Genomic DNA, 22,291 nt, shown 5'->3' on the forward strand with positions numbered 1-22,291 from the left:
AAAAGAAAAGAACAAAAGTCATCAATGACCACTGTGCTGAAAATGCAGATGTCGGAGCGCCGCCTCAGACCCAAGTCGAATTTGACATGCGAGCCTAATTAGTGCGATTATCAAACAGCTGCAGTGGCCAGAAGTATTTGAAGCGCTTTTATCAAAAGGATCATTTTGGCGTGGAATGCCTCATCCTGACAGCGTGTGCACTAAAATGATCCATCTTGGTTTGGGATGTGCCGGGGCTGTCAGCTCACATATGCTGAGGCTTGAAAGAGAAAGGTGAGACTCGGCTTGATAGTTGCCTTTTGGAAATGAGTGAAGCGCTGACCTGAGCGCATGGAATCTCCATATCCAGGCAGATCATTTGTCAGTCTGTACTTCACACAAGTTTGTCAGTATTCATCACACTTTGGAACATCAAACGCAAAGGTGGCTAAGGTACTTCAGGCAGGCATTATTTGCGCCTCAGTGAACAGGGTTTGGGCAAAGGCATCCCAACTGCAGCTTGCTCTGCACTGTTGATCACCCTTCCATTGTTGAATTATGAATGGCTCTAACATTTAGAACTCTAGCATTCAGCATATTGTTATGAATGCTGGTCAAGACAAATACATAGATTATATATATATATATATATATATATATATATATATATATATATATATATATATAGATATAGATAATATATATATACATATATGTATATATATATATAAATACATAGATAATATATATATATGCATATATGTATATATATATATAGAGAAAGAGAGAGAGATTGTATCTATATAGATTATATATAGATTATATCTCTATATATGTATATAGTCATAATCTATATAGATATAATCTCTCTCTCTCTCTCTATATATATATATATATATATATCTACATATATGTATATATATACACATATATAGAGAGAGATTATATCTATATAAATTATATCTCTATATATGTATATACACATAATCTATATAGATATAATCTCTCGCTCTCTCTCTATATATATACATATATATACATATATATTTATATATGATATATATATATACACATATATATTTCGAGAGTGAGGTTATATCTATATAGATTATATCTCTATATATGTATATAGACATAATCTATGTAGATATCACTTTATTCACAGATATAATCACTTTATTCATTGCTATCTACTATGCCGGTTATCTAGAATTTTTTGGGGATTGGCCAACACTGCACTTTTTCCTCTTCTCTCACAGAACAATATCCTATTCTCTGTGAAAGAATTCCAGGCTTTTTCCTCACCAATCGCTAAATTGTGCTCTACAACAATGCCCATCCCTGATCACCTAATGAGGTTGCCTACCAAAAATGCAACAGGCAGGGGATGAACACACGAGCAGGTTACTAAGTCTCTGCGCGCTTTGCTTCTCTTGCCCACTTTGGGTGGGCTGGGAACCTCAGCGCTCCCCTGGATTTGACGTCACTAGTCCAGCTTTGCCAGGAATTTCTTTTTCCTCACCAGGGTCAAGAGCACGGGGGACTGGGAAAATCTAAGTTCAACCATCTATGGCTCGACTCTCGACAGCTCACCTGTTCTGACCACTCATGGAAATCCTCAAGGTAAGAACACCTGCCTTCCGCACTGTACGTACAGTCAGTAACGTGGGGCACCTGGCTAAACAGCCATATTTTCAATCTATTTATTGATCAGGGGTGCAAGTAAATTCTCCCGAGTTGCATCATATATCAACTATAACCACTTACTATGGATATTAATGGGACACAAAACAAGTCTTCATGTAAACAAATAGCAAAAACGTCCACATGTGTGGTCATTACATTTTTGCTGTGAAGCACCATTGTACTTTGTTTTCTCAACTGTGATCTATTTGCAATATTCAGGGACGTTGTGTGCATCTCATAGTGGCGAACCACCAGCCATTTCAGTGAGGAAAAAGATGGATGGAATGTTAGCGCATACATACACAGAGGACTTGTGCAGCAACAGCAGCTTCATGTGACACGGGGATCTTGCATAGTTTGCAAGGTTCAGTTATAGTTATCTTTCTAGATAACTCCCATCCCAAATTGCAAAAAAACAAAACTCAACACACGCTGAGGTCTCAGGAGGTTAAGAGGTGTTTGCTCACTAGAACCAATGTGTTTCCTGTCGCTTAGTTAAATGACCTCATCGAGAGATGTAGTTAAGATAGCAGAAATGATTTTATCTGTTGTTTCAAATAGTTACAATAACTGAGGCCATGACAAATTGTAGTGACCTCAGCTGACTTCCAACATATTTATCGATTTAGAAAGCTTCAAAATTATTATTGAACGGCTGGATAAGACGCCAGACTGGACGAACCTGAGTGGAAAACTGGAGAAATTAGAACAGTCCTTTCAAAGCTGCCTGTGTTAAATCTGTAGGCAGATTACTTCTGGACAGAATTCCTGCTTCCAGACATTGGGCATTCATCACAGCTAATCCTGTTTGCTCCACTACACTGACAAATCCAATGGAATGGACGGCTGCTATGACTGAATGGAGCTGAAAAGAAAACAGAGTCTTGGTTTGCAGCAAATACAGTAGATGTGGTCACCTTGTCATAAACAATAGCATGATCACCTTCAGTGCAGTTTATCCATGTTGTGAAAGAGAATGGCAACTGTCAGATGCTTGATCGACCAGTAAGAGGTTTATCCATGAGCTCAGCTTGAGTCAAACAAATTTATCACAAATGCGCGTGCAACTGAACTTAGACCAGTGTGTCCTGCTGGGTGAATGAGACGCAGTTGTGTTCATTCCTGTGGAGTCATGAGTAATAGAGAAACACTGTGACATTGACGTTTTTGTCATTTAAAAAGCTTATCAAAAGAGAAGCAACATTTGGTCCCTGTTATTCTGGCATTAACCACACTGAAATATCAACACGTGAGCGTCCAGTCTCATGCGGATGCAAACTCTTTAACTGCCTGTAACTCATGACGAAGGTGCGCAAGCTTTTACGACTGAGATCCGATGCGCTTGTGTCGGAGTGTTTGGTCAGAGAGCAGTGAGAAATCCCACTCTTCCAGACAAACACGCTCTGACAGACTAGTCAAACCTCACTGTGGATTACCAAAGGCACCCCCCAAAAGCCAACGCACGCTCAGTAAAATTAGCTTAGAGGTTCCACTGAGAACTGCTGGACCGTGTCGGTGAAAACATAAAGCTCAGATGAGGTGATTCCAAAATGGATGGGTGGAGGGCTTAATTAGCAGCCTTACCTCTAACCCCGGTGAGAATTAAGTGGGAGAGCACAGAAAGGATTAACAAAAAAAAAAGGCAGATATCCTCAAACACTGAACCCTGACTGTCATCTTCATGTTCTCCTCACTGAAATGTAAGGTAAGGCAAAGGTAAAGTTTCATATATATATATATATATATATATATATATATATATATATATATATATATATATATATATATATACATATACATATATATATATATATATATATATATATATATATATATATATATATATATATATATATTAGGGCTGTCAATAGATTAAAAAAAATTAACTAATTAATCTCATTTTCCTTAATTAATTAATCGCGATTAATCGCGATTAAAGGTTGAAAGTCTGTGTATTCAGGCAAACACAAAACTATTAAGATATGTAGATTGAAAGAGATTAGTAAACCAGTCAAGTAATTTGTAATTTTTTTTATTTAGTTTTCTTTTATTAGGGCAAATACAAATCACAAGGGCTGTTAGCTTACAAACCAATGCTATGGCCAAAAAACATCAAAATAAAATTGAATAAATAAATAAATAAAACTAAAGAAAACCAAGAACAGACAAATCTGCTTCTTCTATGAAATGACGCAGCTTACCCATCACAACACATCCACTGGTATCTCAAACAATGAACAACTATATTGCCACAAAAAGACCATAAAGTGACCTAACAGTATATCAAGTGCCCAAAATGAACTTAAACATTCACATTGTTATTGGTATAGTGCAAAAACACTTTAACTTTAACACTTTAAACTAGGAAAATCTCTTTTGCTTTCTTCACTGAATTAGGCTTAACTTTGCTTCTCTTGCAGCCAGTTACTGAGACACACAAGCTTATTTACATCTTCTGGAGTCAATGCTGCTCTTTTCTTTTGGACAGTGTGGCCTGACAGTGAAACCTGCTGTCCGTGTGCAGTCTGTTGTGCTCTTAAATCACGAGCATTTGATGGGCTGTGTTTGAAATGTCCAACTATTTTCCGACTTTTAGCGAGGACGTTTTCAAAACCGCAGTCTTTTAGGGCGACGGTGACTGTCCGTTGCAAAATGTGAGCAGCGCAGGGTAGATCAGCATCCTCCACAATGTTAACTGGCCGACAATCGCGGCAACCCAAACCGCCAAAGCATTCGTGATTTTTTCTTTCACAGGTTTGGAGATTGACCGACTGTACTCGGGGAGCGTTGTCCGGCGGCTGGCAGAAGATGCGGTGCTTTCCGTTGGGTGTTTCGCTTTCGAATGATATCGTAGCGTGGACGTACTACGGTGGTAGCGGAACTCAGACTTACACATTGAGCACACAACTTCAGAGCGGTCTGTTGTTCCGTCACTCAGCGTTTTGAAAAAAAAAAACGTTCCATCCTCTTCCAACGTTCTCCATCGCATCCAATCTGGTGTTAGCGGCAGTAGATTAGACGCAAAACCAAGACCCGGATGTCCAAAAGTTTCCGGCTTCGGTGTCAGGAGTCGCGCATGCGCAGTGACATAAATTATGTTAACGCCGTCAAATTATTTTAATTAGTTAATCACAGTCACATTAATCTCGTAGATTAACGCGTTAACGTCGACAGCCCTAATATATATATATATATATATATATATATATATATATATGTCTGCAAATATGTGACAGAAGTGAGAGCCTGACTTTCACTACTTCTCAGCATGAAATGGCGTTACACCTGAGAGCTTGAGCCGTGTCTCTTTTGACGGTGTCAGCCAGCAGCACCCAGACCTGTTCCAAGCATTTAAAAATATTTGTTTCACTCACTGCCTAAAAACCTCTATTCTCCCGAGCCAGATGGCATATCCTTAATGCTCTGTACACAAATACACTGTTACTGACTTACTCTCAAGTTACTGCTCACAGACTGGTGATATTTGCTGGTGTTGTAGTCAAGACCACACCAACCAAGACTCAGACATTATCGAGACTGGCGCATATCAAGACAGAGGCATTTGGAGATCAAACAAAGACGAGACCAAGACATTTAGAGGTGAAAAAGCACAACAAAACTGAACCAAAAGCCAGTATCCTTGAGACCGAACTCAAGACCAAGACCAATCTTACACTAAAATGAGTACATTCATACTTTCTTACAATGAAATAATTGGAAATAAATTGTCCCGATAGACCAGACCTGGGCAAAGTGTGGCTCGGGGCCCTTTAAATCATCAGAATTGCAAATAGAAGAATTGGAAACATTGAGAATGTTCAAATGGAATGCATTTAAAAATGAAATGAAACACAACCAACCAACACATTTCGCATATATCTTCACCATATATCATCACCCGTTTTTTTTTTATACAGTTTTCCCATTGTGGCAACATTTTTCTTTTCTTGTTGCTTCCTGTCTTTGGGATTGATGGCTGCTCACATCAGTCACAGTATATAACCTGAGGAAATTTAACTGCCCAGCCTTGCAGTAGTCCGTTCATTTTGAATTATAAAACCCTCGACATCATCGCTCATCATCATGCCATTATTATGATGGATATACTTGGATACATACAAAAGCCTTCATGCATGGCACATTGGAGTGTCAAACACAAATAGCTACATTGCACTTGCAAAAGTTGCCAAATTTTTAAATATTGACGTCAAATAAAAGCAAGCCTCCGATGTCCAAAGTAATCAACAAAAAATCTACGCCAATAAAAACCACCGTGAGTCCAATGTTTACTGCTCACTCTATGAAAACGGGTACGACCTTTAAACGATCAGATTCAAGTGACGTGCAGACATCAGTGGTTAATAGTGACCTTTATTTTAAACTTCAGGCACATTTCGATGAATAATGCACCATTTTGTGCTCTTGGATTTTCAGGGTAGACTTTAAAGGTCTGAATGTTATCAGGGAGCAAGCAGAAGGAGTCTTTTGTCTTCGGACTTACTCAACCTGAGGTGATTTCCCTGTTTAAAAATGGGATGATGAGAATGATGAAGCGCTACAATAGCCTTTTTCAGAGTAGTACACCAGTCGTACTTTTTTTGTGGACGCCATCGCAGCGTGATTTTATGTGTCTGTTTCTGATATTGAAGCTCATATATTCAGCGAGGTCACACGGTTCTGATGCATGATGGAGAAAGACGAAACAAGAGCCAAAACTATTTGTTGCTCTCGTGGACGTTCATGTTTCTCACCATGCTTTCCATTTTATACTGTAAACAAAGGTGGCCTCTGTTGCAACTTCTTAAAACGAACCACAAAAAAAAAAAAACGAGTGTTAGATATTTAATCAATACGATCTGTCGTTTGAAGTTTGAGATGAAGGACTTATTTTTTGCTCCCCTCAACTGCATCAGACAAATTATAAGGGCCTTGATATTGATCAGGTACTAAATGCGTCCATGCTGCCGGGTGCCACATCCGGCAGTTGCGATCACATTCTTTATTACGCTTGAATGAGTTCATGGCACTTCAAATGAAGGATTCCATGGCACTTCCTTCTTTGCCGAAGCACTGGTCGGTTCTACATCCTGGTTCGATGATGCCGTTCATGTTTCTGTTGCTGTTTTAATTTGCCATTGCACAAAAACCAGAATCCTCCTACCTTCTGCGAAGACCTTTGCTTTGACATTCTTTAATCTAAAGTGAAAAATGTGCGTGAATGAACGAGCGTTTCATCCTTACGGAATCTGTCTGGGGTATTTCGCGATAACTGATCCCGACCCCCTGGTAGCACTCATCAGTGTTGGATCCAAATGCAAAAGATGTTGGAGATCAGGTCAGGTCAGATCAACGCCATAAGGGTGAAACACTTAATACTTGATGCACATTTTTCACTATTAATGAACATATTTTCCGTAGTGCGTTATTGCCCATTAAGAAGTCGATTCTGATTTTTGTGCATTGACAAATAAAAGCAAGAACGTGTACATGCCACAGACTTGGGAGTAGGACATATACTCGGCAAACAACTCGCCTTGGACTCGTATAACTGTTTCATGTGAGGTTCAAGTGTCATCGACTCCTTTATTGAAGTTTCATTTACTCATTCAAAGGTCTTTAAAAAACCTAATCACAACAGCCGTACGTGATGTCATCACCGATTGGCAGTCAGTCATGTGACCGGAAGTGACGGAAATGAATGGGGAAGTCTTTAAATTCTTAGTTAACAAACCCTAAACTCATTACTGTTCTAAGCAGTCGCGAGTTAAACAAGTCAATGACAAACCAAGTGGTGGTAGATTGTAAACCTTCTTTTTCTTTTTCATTTTTCAGCAGATCATTTACTAAGATCTCATTACATACCCTTTGCTATTTTAGTGTGGAGGCCTGTCAGACAGAAGATTGTGTCGTACAATGTGTAACAGGGGCGAAGTGTTTGACACACTCCGATGCAATTCACAGATTGTTTCCTGGTTAGCAATATGGCAAGGACCAAGGAACAGTTCAACAGTCCGAACAAGGGAAAATGAAATGAAACACAAAAAAACTCCTTGCTGCCTGTGGAATCTTTGAAGCCCAGCAATCCACACAATTGCATACAGATAATGTGTCAAGATATTTGCATGTAGCTCTAGAACATGGTAAAAAACAACCAAGTTAACAACAAGTTAGTTTCAGCAAAAACTGGGGCACACCTGCTGTTTTGCCTCTGCGGAAAACACAAACCATTCATGTGCTGTCTTGATAACTTTTTCAGCATGAGCGAAAAGGCTTGTGTTTTGGATAACAGTCTGAAGCAAATGGAGCCCAAGAGTAAAACATCCCCGCGCCTGAGACACAGTGTCCCTGAGGACATGATATAGTCAAAAATACACACATCATTGCATGTACAAGGTGTCAAATGGATGTTTAACATCACAATAAATGACCAAGAAACCAAGGCCAGTTAGTTAAGGGGATCTCTGTTTACCAGTCTTCTAATTTGAGCATTTTTTATTTAACACTTCAGTAACAGACGTGCACAGTCCGACACTGGGGCTGTGTCTATTTCTGAGAAAAGGACGCAAGATTCGAGCAAACATTACCCGGGGGAGACAGACGAAAGAGGAAAGATGTCTCTTTGTTCTCAGGCTCTCGTTCTCTCCGGAAAGGGCCTTATCTCTAAAGTGGCCCCTCCACTTGCTATATGACATGTTACTGAGGGCATCAGGAGAGCAGAAGCTTGAAGTTACCAAGACTTAAAATACTTTAATATTTACTCACAAAAATTGAGACTGAGAATGATTAAGCTTTTGGGGCTCACAAAGGTGAACAACCATGAATCAACAGGTAAATTTGAATGTTGTATGATGTTTCAACTGCTAAAAATACCACCAAGTAAATATATTTGCAAGAAAAATTCATACATTAAAGAAAAAAAAAGTGGTTCATTGAATTGAGATCTTGTGACTCGGAAGGCTATGAGAGAAAAGGGTTCATGAAGCTTCGTAACATGGTGTGTACTCATGTACAATGCGGTGTTTAAGCGTTTCTCAGTTGGTATTCCCCCAGACATATAACACTTCCACCAGCATCGACCGTTGACAAAAGATCCATGCTTTCATGTTGTTTATGCTGAATTCTGACCCTGCAATCTGAATTTCACAGCAGAAATCAGTTTTTTTTACAATATTCTATTGTTCAATTGTTGTGAGTATGTTCGAATTGTAGATTCTGTTTCCCTTTGTTAACTGCCAGGAATGGTCTTCTGCTCAGCCCCATCGCCTTAGGGTTTAAGGCATTGTGCTTTCAAAGGTGGTATCCAACCAATTTGGATCATGAGTGTTTGAGTGACGGCTGCTTTTCTATCAGCTTCGAACCCGACTGCCTACTCGCAGTCAACGAGACCAACTGCACCAACAAACATGCCACAAAGTCATTTAGTCAGAAAGTCACTTCATTCTGATGCTCACGTTCAACGTCACAGTTTCATTCTGCTGCCATGTGTAATTGTTTGATTTGGGTTATAAAGCCATTAAAGTGGTTGATATTCATGAAGTGATTCATCCTCAGTGCTTGTATTGTGTTTACGTTAGGAGTTTGCTGCTGTGACTCTGCCGAAATTAGCACAGTGGATGCACAGTGGTGTCCTTCCAGGCGGCTTGTGTGGTTTTGGAGTGAAGGGAGAAGAAAGAGTGGCGTTGAAGAAGTGAAATGAATGGATCTATTTCTTTCTAGGGGTCATGGTATGACGACGATCTCCGCAAATGTTTTTGGTCCTGCAGGCATTAGTCTAAAGCATGGCCCATGTGGTCTTCTTGAGAAGGTAATAAGCCTCTGTCTCACAAAGAATCCAGGAATAAAGAGGGGACTAACAGGATAATGAAACACTTCTTTTGTCAATAGTTGCCTCTTAACCAAAAGGTTTGGCTGAAGAACAGATCACCCTGATGGCAAGAGACAAAGAATGCTTTCACTGTTATATCTGACCAGACTGTCACGCCAGGGGCCACTTCCACTGCCGACGTGTTCTTGTCGTCCTTTATCGCTGTCTTTTTTTATAGACAACATTCGTTCACAACCGTTCTGAGAACTGCTTTTCGCTCATAAAATTATAATGTCAAGAATATTGTTTGCCTTGGAATCCACACGCAAGTGATGAGAAGCCACAGCAGTTTCCTATTCCTAAGACAGCTCTCACCACGGTGCATGGATTTGTAGTCATATTCAAAGAAGCAATATGCAGTATACAACATTTGAATTCATTAGAGGGAGAATATGTTTTCATGAATATTAAAACAACCAAGACTCTCCCTGATTTCCATGGAGCGAGGTACGATAAAAACTATTGCACATTACTAGCTGATGATAGTTCCTTCATATATGTTGGGAAAATACATGACACAAACTGCAGGCACATTCATCGAAAAGCTCTCCAAATGAAAGCAACTTGTACATATATTTTAGGTTTTTAAAAAAAAAATGTTTTAGTAGAACTGGACTGCTGTTTAGTACTACTTTACCTGGCACAATTCTCCACAGGTCAGACGACAGTGCCATTTACTGCGGGTGCCTCCATGGCTCTTCTCAGCAGGACAAGCTTGTAGAAGCCTGAACTCACAGCACAACAGACTCAACACGTGTCTAAGGCAGTTTAGATGTCACATTGCACATTGCACACATTATATTGCTAAAGGTCATCTATATTGGAGGCAGAACGAGTAGATGACAATGTTCTTATCAGGCAATACATAGTTTTCCTTCAAGTTATAGATAGCACACATCGATGATGAGATTTTCACGATGAAGTTTTTTGCTCATGTGCCTCCGTCGCCACTGTCGATTACTGATAAGACATCAAACACTGTTGTTCCACAAACAGCTCATTTATGATGCTGACCTAACTATTGTAGATAGTATGCAGGAGACAAGGGAAGATTCAGGACTCTAATATACAATATTTCTTGTCCACTGCTAGGACTCAATAGTATCTATTTTTCTGTTTTTCCCATTTTGTGTTTGATTTTCTAGTTTAAATTTGTGGGGACCCTTTTTTGTGAGCTTGTATTGCGTATTTTAGAGCCAAATAAAGTGTTTTTTTTGTGTGTGTAAACAACTAAAATGTATACACATTACAGAGAAATCAATCTAGATTTATTTGGATGAGAATACATTTCTCACTACTGTAACACACAGTACCATGCATCAAACAATAGCAAACACTGACAAAGAAATACAGCTGACTTTGTCTCCATGTGGCCAACAAGCGCATCGGTTTGAAAGCTCACACACACAATGGAGTGCTGCAGACATATTTTGGGACGTGGCCTCACAACCTTCACAAATACGCAGCCACAATGTCTATTGCAAACCCCGTTCATTCAAAGGGCTGTAGAGGAGACAAAAGGCAACACTGACACTGACAGCGCAGTGGCGACGGTGTGGCTTTGATACAACATAGATCCATGAAGCAAAATTGAAAATAGATCTAAATAGGATTGTGTCTGCGTCAAAGACTGTGTTACAGGGTTCATTTGGGTGAAAAAAATGTTTTGACTCAAAAGCAGTGCAGAATGTCTGGCTAGCAAAGTCAGCAGGGTTTCGATATTCCTGAACTTTACTTTTGCAGTTACGATGAACTTGCAGGGTTTTTTGGTGGCAGAATTTAAAAACATTCTATCAAGCCCATTGAACAAATATATATATTATTATTATTATAGATTATATATCTATTATAGCTAAATTATAGCCATATTAAAACTATTCATTGGTAGCATGACTTGTACAAGAGCAGCTCAGCCAACAGCAGTGTCTGAAAACCTGCTTGTCATCAACTATTTCCTCACCTGAAGTGCCTTCAAACCTTTGGGCTCTAAAAATAAGGCTATAGTCCGTAGCTGTGGTGGCAGTGTCTTAAATGAATTGGGATTTGTTTTTTTCCCCAAAGCCATTTTTAGCAACAGCTACTACGCTGTCACAATCTGTCAATGGCGCCAAGTTTATTGAAGCTTGTGTCTTGAGTTATCAAGAGAGATTCAGTTACAGTCTAGTAGCGACTAATATCCTGAAAGAGATTATCTGGTATTACATTTGAATCACAGTCACACGTGCCCATTTAACTGGGGGTAGGTGAGGTTTCGGACAGTTGCCGACACATGGACTTCCATAAATTGTGACGTCACAGATTCATGGGACGTGTGGAAGTCTTACCCTGTCTGACATATGAAATCCCATGAAGGACATGCCGGACCCAACAGCAACGGCACCCAGTGGGCAACATCAGTCCACCTTAATGTGCTTGTTTGAGCTAACACTGCAGGTCTTTCTTGACAGGGAAACGTATCTACAAATGTCCCACATTTGCATGGCTAGAGTAAGGACAGTAGTATGTGACTGCCTGTTAATAGGGAGACGATTTGTCATGGCAACCAAGAGAAATCAATTGTTTAAAGATCATTTTCACGGTGTAATTAAATTAAGACAAGCTACTGTCTATCACTGCAGATAGGACAGATGCTAATAATGATCCGTTATGTTGAACATTTTGATTTCTTTTAACTGATATTCAGACACATCCATGTGGTCTGTATTGGTTCATTTAGAGAATGGAGTGGGTTGCTAATGTTCAAGGTTCCGGTGTGTAAGGAATGGACACGCAATGCTCTTCGTGTTCCTATTGTTGGTCTACAGCACTAACATTTGGTGGATACCGTTCCTCCTCTTTGTGCTTGTATTTTGCAGTGCATGTGTAGCGTAGGCTCATTTGCTGTATGAAGCCATGAAGGCATCTTAAAGCCATTCAGATTTTTCTTGACCTTGGGATGTTAAACAGATAAATAATCTGGGTGTGGAAATGGTAGCCAGCCACTGTTAAATGGATGTAAAATACAACATTCTTTATTCTTTGTTGCTGCTGTATTAAAAACATATGGTGTAAGTCTTACAAAGTTTCTTTTCACGTTAATGCCACAATCTTAAAACTCATTTGCAACATAACAAATTCTCTTCAAACCGAATTTGTCTCTACGACTGGTGGAGTTGTTAAACACACCATACATTTTGGTGTCTGTATTGCTGAACAAAAGGTCAATTGTGCTCGTCCTACTCAAAACAAATGATGTTTTATACTGGCTGAGCATAACTAAAGCTGAAATTTTAGTTGGCCTTAAGCAAGCTTCAGTTTGCAGCCTTCTTCGCGAGTGAATGAAAGGACGTCTTTGTTCCATGAAAATGGTGACGTCAAAACGGCTCTATAAAGAAATAAATTCATACAGGACAAACACCAAAGTGGGTGGATGAGTTGAGTGTCATCCCCGGTCCTCCTTCCGCTTCATAATTTGCATAACTAATGAGCTAAAAGCCTTGATAAACGGCGATGGGCTAGCCCCTCTCTTCACATTTACACATGCTAACTTGCTGACTGGAAGGCAAAAGGGATTACACAGCGCTTGTAGGTACAGTGGCTACAAAAGCAGAACATGCTGGAGATGCTTGAATACAGCCACTATCAGGTAAGACCAGCGTCGCTTTTGCTCTCCTTTCTGTTAGATCACCAAATCACCATAGTTGTTCGGATCAAATTCCATATGTTCAAGTTGTCAACGACTCCTTATGAGCAAGTTGTCTTTTTGTCTCCACCTTTGCATAACGGAAGAATTTATGACTTGGTCATAAAGGCTTTCTTGTTGTCACTCGCAACTATTTTCCGAGCTTAAACTCAGTGACAGGAATTAAAAAGACATGACGCTGCAACTGTGTGGAACCACTGCTGGTATCGACAAGCTTTTTCCTTGAGATTTAAGGGTTTCATTTTGAAAAGCTTTTGCATGACATAATGTCCTTTACCTCATGATATCCAGGTGCAGTCCCACATTGAGAGTCCGTCCAAGTACCACGTCCAGCAGGCTCAGAGGCAACAGGTTAGGCAATATCTGTCCACCACACTGGGTGGCAAAGCCGGCAACCAGTGTCCAAGCCAGCCACCTGATCACGGCATGCCACCCGGTCCTGGCAGCAGCGCTCCCAATAGTCCCATGGCCCTCTTAACACTCACCTCCAACTGTGAAAAAGAAGTAAGCCTCATTTAGCGCCATCCAACCCATGTGTCCGTGTTTGGTGTGACACCGTTTTTCTCTTGCAGATGGACGATGTCATTGATGACATCATTAGTTTGGAGTCCAGCTACAATGAAGATGTGCTTGGGATTATGGATACAGGACTCCAAATAAACAACCCGGTAATTTCAATACAAAAATAATAAACCTACCAACAAGAAAAAAAAGGCCTGTTGTGTTGACCACGGAGTCTCTTTAGATTTCAGGGAACCTTCTCGAAGTGTACGGAAATCAAGGACTTCCACTCCCAGGCCTCACCATGAACAACTCCTGTCCCCCAAACATAAAAAGGGAATACACAGGTAAAGAGGAAAGTTGCAGCACTGTCTTCAGCTGCACTCTTTTCATACTTAATATGGCGATGAAAGCCGAATGTGAATAGCGTGTGCAATTTAGAAATGCACAAGATACTGTGAAGTCACTATTCACCAAATAATTACTGTAACTTCAGGCATGAAGAAAGTACTGGACAAGCCTGGATCCTGTGGCCAGTATGAAAACTATCAAAGGCCAGATGGCTTTCCAGTAGGTAAGCAAAGCAAAGAAACTCCACTTGAAATATTCCTACGCTCATGAGGGAACACAAACAAAACTAAGCGGCACACCACATCATTTTGTGTATTACTAAATTGCACACAATTAAAATGAAGATTTTCTCAATCCATTTACTTACATTGCAGACATTTTGTCAACTTCAAAGTGTGGTTCTATAGGAACAAAAATTATAACTACTCCTGAGCTGACGTGTTTGTTTTGACTTGTAGAAGCAGAAGTCCGTGCTCTTGCGAAGGAGCGCCAGAAAAAGGACAACCACAATCTGAGTGAGTAAGAAAATGACAAATAATGAGGTGTGTCATTTCAACTCTCTCGGTCGACGTATGTAACATATAGTTTTCGATTTCTTTATGGCAGTTGAGCGACGGCGAAGATTCAACATCAATGACCGCATTAAAGAGTTGGGCACCTTAATTCCCAAGTCGAATGATCCGTGAGTACATTCCATCTTATCAGTGCATTTTCAGTGAGCACTCGACCTCGCAGCATATAGCAAGTTGCTCCTTCAGAGGGGAAGCAGACAACTCTGTGCTGTTGTGGTCAGTCTATCAGCTGACGCTGACTTTAGACCTTTGTATTCTGTTTTCCCTAGAGACATGCGCTGGAATAAGGGCACTATTCTGAAAGCCTCAGTGGACTATATAAGGAAACTACAGAGGGAGCAGCAGAGAACCAAGGAGCTGGAGTGCAGGCAAAGAAAGCTGGAGCACACCAACAGGCACCTGATGCTGCGTATTCAGGTTGGTCCAAAGGCTGAAAGCTTCACAAGAAGTTCAAAAGTTTCACACAAACAACAGTGAAGTGCACACCAATAGCATTTAATGAACAGTTTTTTTTTATTTTTTACAACAATAAAGACTTAAAAATATACACAAAATATGAACACAATAATTTGTATGAACAAATAAAGAGACATCGTTGTCACTTAAAACAGTATATACTATTTACGTACTGTCATTTAAATTGGGCGAGAAACTAACTAACAGTCGTGGGTTTCTTTGCATCACACGCCACTTGCGTAGTTGTGTAGCTAACATTTCGATGAACGCTCGAAACGTTTTCAAAACGATGACCACGTTGGCAGCATTTACGCTTGGGACGATGCTAACCAAGCTGCTCGAATAGCCGCAACGCATTTTCAGCTTCATTTGGGGATGAAAATGCAGACGTCTGTGACGACATATGACGTTTCAACTGATATTTAAGAAATACTTCAACGATAAATAGTTCAACTACTATGTCCATGTCCATATTTGGACGCGTCGGAACCGAGCTTGCACGAAACCGTTTTACAAAAATAATGAAAATAATAATAGTAGGAACAAAGCTCATAGAAATTAGATTGGGAAATGATTTTGAAAATTAGCCATAAATATTTGCCCCAATTTAGGGGTGAAAAAAATGTATACATGTACATGTTGTACTTGTGTAAACACACATGCATTTACATCAGTAATACATTACAACAGTGTCATTCACGTTTTATCATGAAAGCCCAGGTAAAAGAAAAGTCTGTTTTCAATTTTTTCCTTCTAGCTATTGGTGGTATTATTATTACTCTTCATAACAATAATAATAATGTTATTATTGTTGTAATCATTTCTCTTCTCCAACAGGAATTAGAGATCCAAGCCAGGGCTCATGGCCTGACAGCAATGTCCTCCCCTTCCGTCTGCGCGTCAGAGTTAATGGCAAGGGCCATCAAACAGGAGCCCACCGTTCTTGGGGACTGTACTTCAGATCTCTACCACAGTTCGGCCCCCGACATGTCCCCTCCCACCACCCTTGACCTTAACAATGGCACCATTACATTTGGCCAGCGTCCCTCAGATTGTGGAGACTCTGGACTATATGTCAACGCCAGGAACTGCAAAATGAAGGAGCTGGTCAGAGACAACACCCTGTCACCGATCTCGCCGAGCGACCCGCTGCTCTCCTCACTGTCCCCTGATGGCTCCATCAGTGGCCACACCAGCTCTAATCCTTGTTCGGAAGAGAAGAAGCAAGGTTGTTAGCGTTTGCTCGGGCAGCGTCCCAAACCGGCATGTGACATCACATCCATGAGACATTTCACTGACTCACAACTGGGTCACAGACCTACATTGAAGGCTTTTAAAAGTAATGACATACTATTTAATTTCTGGTGTATAAATCTTTCTGTGATACGACATTTGGAGACAGCAAGTGAAACAAACCCATACATTTACAATTGAATTTGTATTCTATTATTACTCTTTTCCATTATCAACCGAGGATGACCAAAGAATAAATGTATTTTTAACTATTATTTAACTATTTTTATTTTTATTTATGATGTTTTTCTTTCCCTAAACCCTCTGTTGATTCCATGAGATCACCTTCTGTCCTGCTGATAGATACAAATAAATGTTTTTTTGTCATTGAGTGTTTCAGACTTGTAATATTAACACCACATGCATATGATTTGAAAGGTGGATTGGGTACGATCCCTGCATCAGAATTCGTACGGAGACGTATAGGAAAAATATTTATCACTGACATAACCTGAAACCAACAGAGATGTTCCTCATCGACGAAATCTTTCAACTAACCACTAGATGGAACTGTTCCACTCTGAACATGACAGACCACACGCGCAGTTCACACTAGTTACTGGCAAAAGCAAGAGTCTAGGTTGTCAAAGTTTATTACATTTCAGACCAAATGTAAAACAAAAAACACGCGTCCAAAAAAAAAAAAAAAGAAAAAGAAAGAAAACTATGACTGTTACATTTGCAAGTATCTACATAATTGCATTGTCGACTAAAAAGAACACAAATATGAACACGCATTTTTGTACATGTATCAACATCACTTCCCTCATAAGAACAAAACTTCAATAAAAAATGTGATTCAGGCCTTATAAAAAAGATAAGAAATATCAATCTTTACTCTTCAATCTTTAATTTTACTTTACAAAACGAGGCATAAAAAATGAAAAGTAAATATATGTGCATTAATTTTAAACTATGGCAAAAAAAAAACCAAAAAAAAAAACCAAACAAACAAAAAACAAAACAAATGTGACAGGAATGGCACATTATGCATCGACATCTTTGGACGTGCCAAGCTCCTCGCACCATTCTTTATAAGCGTTGTGCAGTGTCTCCTGAGAAATGCTGTTGAAGATTTCTGCATTGACAAAACATGAGGACAATATTAGAACAGCCTCATCAAATGTCCTCTCACCACCTTAGTTGCTTGAATAATGAAGTAAGGTATTAACTCTTGATGGTTTAAATTACTGATGGGTCATGAGGTTTCATGAAACAGTGTCCTGATTTTCAGAGGCCACCAGATGGTGCTGTCTGCTGTAAAATGTTTAGTTTGGAAGGACTAATTCAATGAAAGCTCATATCATTTCTAAACCAAAGGCGCCATCAAGTGGCCTCTGAAAATAAGGTCATTGTTTTGTCAACCCTCTGGAACACGGTTTCATCGACCCGTCACTAGTTTAAATCATGTCAGACTTGAGACTCTTCCATCCAGCCACACACTAACTATATACAGCCCTCAACATAATTTCACACTGTCAATAAATGGCGCTCAATGGTGATGTGCAAGCCCACTATAACATACTGCAGAGCCCATCATTCAGTGATAGGAAGATGAGGTATCATGAAACAGTATTGCGGGGTTGGTGAAATGTCCTAGATGACAGTGTGGCCTCTGAAAATCAGGACACAGTTTCCTCAACCCATCACTAGCTAGAGGGTTTTTCAAACATCCACAGCACAAATATGTACCTGCTTGTCCAAGACCGACAGGCAGCGGCATTCTCAGCAACCCCCCAGAATGCTTCAGTCGGTCCTGCAGGGACTTCTGAATGAGCTCCATGGTGCAGACTGGATGCCAGACAGGCAGCTCCAGACCCTCCATGCAGCTGATGATCCTCCTTTTTTCATCTTCTGTCAGCAGGCCACTCTCCTTTGACACGTAGACCATGTAAGACATGTCAATGTTCACAGCTTCGCCATGCAGCAGGGATGGCAGTATTTTCTGGAAATAAAAAAAACAAAGAAAAGCATGGTTGAAAACTGGTCAGTGCATTAGGAGGAGTCAAAACAGTGACTCACCATCTCCAGTTCTGGGCTAACTATGTGGCCAAAGTCAACAAGTCTGTTCAAGTCGTCTTCCCAGAGGTTTGGAGCCAACTCCTCCAGCATGGTGGTGATGGCAATGCGTGTTGCTTTTGAGCCCAACTGCTCTCGGTCGCAGTCATTCTGGTTGTTGTCTGCTTGGAACTTGGTGTCCAGTAGAAAAGGACCATGTCGCTCAAGAAGCTCAAACAGTCCCTTGTGCTTCATTAAGGCCATCTAGAAAGCAAGCAACAATATATATATTATTATAAAATGCATGCAATCCAATGGGTGTATCTGATGATATGTTAGTGGAACTCTCTCATGATAGACCAGTTTGATCGAATACACTTATGGATTACCTTCAGCATCTCAGCCAGGCCGTTGGATATGTGTCGCCTTGGAATGCTTTGTATGAAGCTCAGATCTAGAAAGGTGGCCACAGGTGGTATGTAGGAACCCAATTTATTCTTGCAGTTAGCAAAGTTGACCCCAGTCTTGGCCCCTACGCTGGCATCGATGTAGGACAGTAGCGTCGTGGGGACCCTGATATATGGAGTGCGGCGCCTGTAGAGCGAGGCCGCGAGGCCCACAATGTCTAGGCACACTCCCCCACCAATGGCGATGATCGGCTCTGTACGTCGATCAAGTGAGAACTTGTTAATCTCTTCTAGGATCTCTAAGACCATATCAATGGACTTGTTCTCCTCCACCGTGGGCAGAGCAAGTATCTTGTAAGTAACATTTTTGGCCTTTAAATATTCGTTTAACTTGGCGCCATAGATCCTGTGGACTTCAAGGTCAACCACCACAAAGCGTTTGAGAGGCTTCATGGACTCATAAATGTCCTCCAACTGCTGCGGGTTGCTGATGTGGCCATACAGGAGTGTGTCATTGCTCGGGTCCAGCAGTCCCATGGTTTCAGTGACTTTATAACTGAAGACAATTGGGCTGACCACCGTCCACGTGGTTCCAGTCTCCCTGCTGCTCTCAAGTCTGTCAACAGAAGAAAACAAAGGAAAAATATCTTAGAAATAGTACAACAAAATTGTTAAAATAGTTCCCAAATTGAGATGAAGATTAAAGTTCACGACAGGAAATAGGATTGGTATCCAACAAGAACTTCAAACTGGACATGACAATTCATTCTCTTCCACTGACTCCCGACTAGCTGGGGCATATCCTAGCTGCTGGAGTGAGAAGCAGAGGTCGCTCCGAATAGGTCAGCTGCAGGGCCACCCCGACTATTGAGTTGCCTCAAGCTAGAGTCAAACACACAACCCTCTTGCTGCCATGTGAATTATGAGATTTCATCTCCAATATGATTTTATGAATGAAAAACCTGAGTAGTTTAGTAGTAGTTAATAGTAGTTTTAACCGTTGAATAAAATTAAATTGCATGTTATGTACAGATTGATTTATATGACTGAGGATACTTCTCGAAAATTGCTGTCCTTCTTCATTCCCCAGGGCTAAAGACAGGAGACGACACCACACTTGTGTGGTAACCCAAATAAAGCAGCCGTGGTATTTTAAAAATGAAACACAGCCACCTGATCTCAGATAGAGAGAGAGAGCCTTAGTTTGGCAAAAGTTCATAAGAGCTATGAAAAGTGACCTTGTTCTCTCTAAACCAGATCAAGAAGTTTTCTTTTAAACTGAAAAAGAAATCAATAAAAGCATTGAAAGAACGAACAATTCAGTTGGAAATTAATGTTGTGTTCTGAAAAAAAGACTCAGTGAACTCCAAACCGAAACAGAATAAATATATAAATAAATCTTTTTCTCACTGAATAATATTGGAACAGATTGACATCTAAATGACACTATCAAAAGAGAAAGACTAGTTTAAAGGCTATCTACATTTTTATACCCAAATTGAATGAAATATTTGAGGGAATTACAGTTGTGCACTCACATTTTTGCAGCAGAGACATGTTGACATGTTGAGTCTTTATTGGTCATCCTTCCCACCTTGCGGATCCATGTGCCATTGACCCGGACCAAGCTAAACTCAGTGCTCTTTTCTTTGGTACCATTTGCGTCAGGCTGAATTGGTATCATGATGACTGCGGCGGAGTGTGAGCGGAGTCCTCAAACCTTTTTGAGAGAAGAGCAATCTTTATATACTGTTAAGGTTTCGAAGAATGCATCCTGCTGTAATGGGAGGAGCTTCAACTCCCACACACATGTGAAGACATGAGGACTGATGCTTACACAAGTTTGAAATGGCGTGAGGTAACACCTCCAACAGAGATGCAGTTGAAGGTGATCTATGTTATGTGATAAAAAAAGTAGAGGAAAAACTTGTTGAGTGTCTTATAAGCTTAATGTAAAGAAAAGATCACGTTGCCTCCAACAATAATGCAGGAAATCTAACAATTTCATTCATATAATTTCATTCACAATACGCACTCTGACTATTGTGTGGTCCATGTGAAGACTTTGTTGGACAATTTGAACTTCATATAGACAAATTTTGACAGGCTTTTATAACTTTAGTGGTAAAAATGTACACGCTAAATGTGGCTATTAAAATGAGAAAAGGTTTTGCCATCATGGACGAAGAGCAGCCAGTTCTTGGAGGGATTTGTCAGCAAGTGCAAGAGGCAATGATGATGTCATAAACATTTTAAAATGAACAATGTCATGACAAAATTATGAACATACTTCATGTTCTCATAACCTCTCTGTTGTATCTATCATCAGTTTGACATTGAGCGCTTGTGTCTTTTGCTCCCAGATAAGATGTGGTGTTTTACATTCTTCCTTGCCTCTTTATCGTCACTGCCAAAGAGCCTTGTTGAGATATAAAGTCCTTGTCTCATAACTGATTCAGCAAACTCCTGTCTCATTGCAACAAGTCCAATTCGCTGATGAGGCTCCACTCCAGTCAATATCCTGGTTCTAATCAACTGAGAGAGACGATACTCTTCACCTCCTCTATCTAGCATCCCAGTCCAGGCCAGCTCCCACCCTCAGTTTTGCTGGCGCCCTGTTTTAAGTCCACACCCGTCGGTAAACAGCCATTGGTGTCAACTCCACCCTGCGCAGACAAAGGTTTCCTGTGTCCAAGGCTTGTTTAGACAAACCCAAATTTGACAATGAACATGTCTTGGTCCAGCACCATGTCTTAGCCTTTCCTTGTGTAAAGTTAGAGGCGTTACTACGACCAAGCTATAGTCGATATGTCTATCTGTTGCTGGTTTCAGCATCATTGCCATACAGCAGAACAACCGGTGTCAATTTACCTCCTATTGTACTGAATTGTATGGACAGCACAAAGGGTAAATCGACACGAAGGAACTTGCAAAACACAATAGACATTCTTTGCATTTTATTGTGTCGTGCAAAGCCACATAGAGAAGGACTAAAGCTCAGCAATATACAGTCGACACATGCTTAACCTTTAAATATACATACACTGTATACATGTCTGCATTAGTATGTGTGGGCATATGCATATTAACTGTATATTGTTGGTGTTGCAAAATGTACATTTGGATATGTAAAACATGTGACAAGCTTTGAGAAGAAGGAACAAAATGCAGTTTGAGGTGCTTGAATGACTCTGTGTGCCTCTTTATTTTGCACTATGTGCAGCAAACTAGTGTTTTGGTTTTTCGGGAGCTTTGTAAATAAATATGGTAACGTTCTTTGTTCTGAAGACACAATACAAGACCAAACTCACTGTCTCTTTTATTCATTTCATTCGTATCTGGGGCAAATGAACAGGCCCGGTTCAATTGTCAGGAACACGTATTGATGGATTGATAAAAAGAGAGCTCCCACCACTGGTACTGCAACTCCCATGATGCACTGAAACAGCTGTAGTGACTGAACAGCCTTGATGAAACATGGTGATCTTTAATGAATTTAATG

General features: G+C 40.3%; 2 protein-coding genes across 3 annotated transcripts; one reads left to right on the forward strand and one right to left on the reverse strand.

The window, feature by feature from the left end:
* The first annotated feature begins 1,461 nt into the window (after nucleotides 1-1,461).
* Nucleotides 1,462-16,802, forward strand: mitfa (melanocyte inducing transcription factor a). Of its 2 annotated transcripts, none has more exons than XM_053868848.1 (9): nucleotides 1,462-1,602; nucleotides 13,503-13,715; nucleotides 13,784-13,879; nucleotides 13,957-14,059; nucleotides 14,209-14,286; nucleotides 14,522-14,578; nucleotides 14,670-14,745; nucleotides 14,905-15,052; nucleotides 15,929-16,802. In XM_053868848.1, the coding sequence occupies exons 1-9, from the start codon at nucleotides 1,588-1,590 to the stop codon at nucleotides 16,325-16,327; spliced, it is 1,185 nt and encodes a 394-aa protein (XP_053724823.1). In that variant the 5' UTR covers nucleotides 1,462-1,587; the 3' UTR covers nucleotides 16,328-16,802. The 2 variants fall into 2 exon arrangements, with proteins under 2 accessions (XP_053724823.1, XP_053724821.1); XM_053868846.1 differs by lacking the exon at nucleotides 1,462-1,602 and adding an exon at nucleotides 12,625-13,154.
* Nucleotides 16,803-17,370: 568 nt separating this feature from the next.
* eevs (2-epi-5-epi-valiolone synthase) lies at nucleotides 17,371-20,473 on the reverse strand. Its single transcript, XM_053867816.1, has 5 exons — nucleotides 20,328-20,473; nucleotides 18,772-19,405; nucleotides 18,407-18,646; nucleotides 18,077-18,329; nucleotides 17,371-17,462 (listed from the first exon to the last, which is right to left on the reverse strand). The coding sequence occupies exons 1-5, from the start codon at nucleotides 20,471-20,473 to the stop codon at nucleotides 17,371-17,373; spliced, it is 1,365 nt and encodes a 454-aa protein (XP_053723791.1).
* Between the last annotated feature and the right edge of the window lie 1,818 nt (nucleotides 20,474-22,291).

Source organism: Synchiropus splendidus, chromosome 6 (assembly GCF_027744825.2).
Source record: "Synchiropus splendidus isolate RoL2022-P1 chromosome 6, RoL_Sspl_1.0, whole genome shotgun sequence".
Lineage (NCBI taxonomy): Eukaryota > Metazoa > Chordata > Actinopteri > Syngnathiformes > Callionymidae > Synchiropus > Synchiropus splendidus.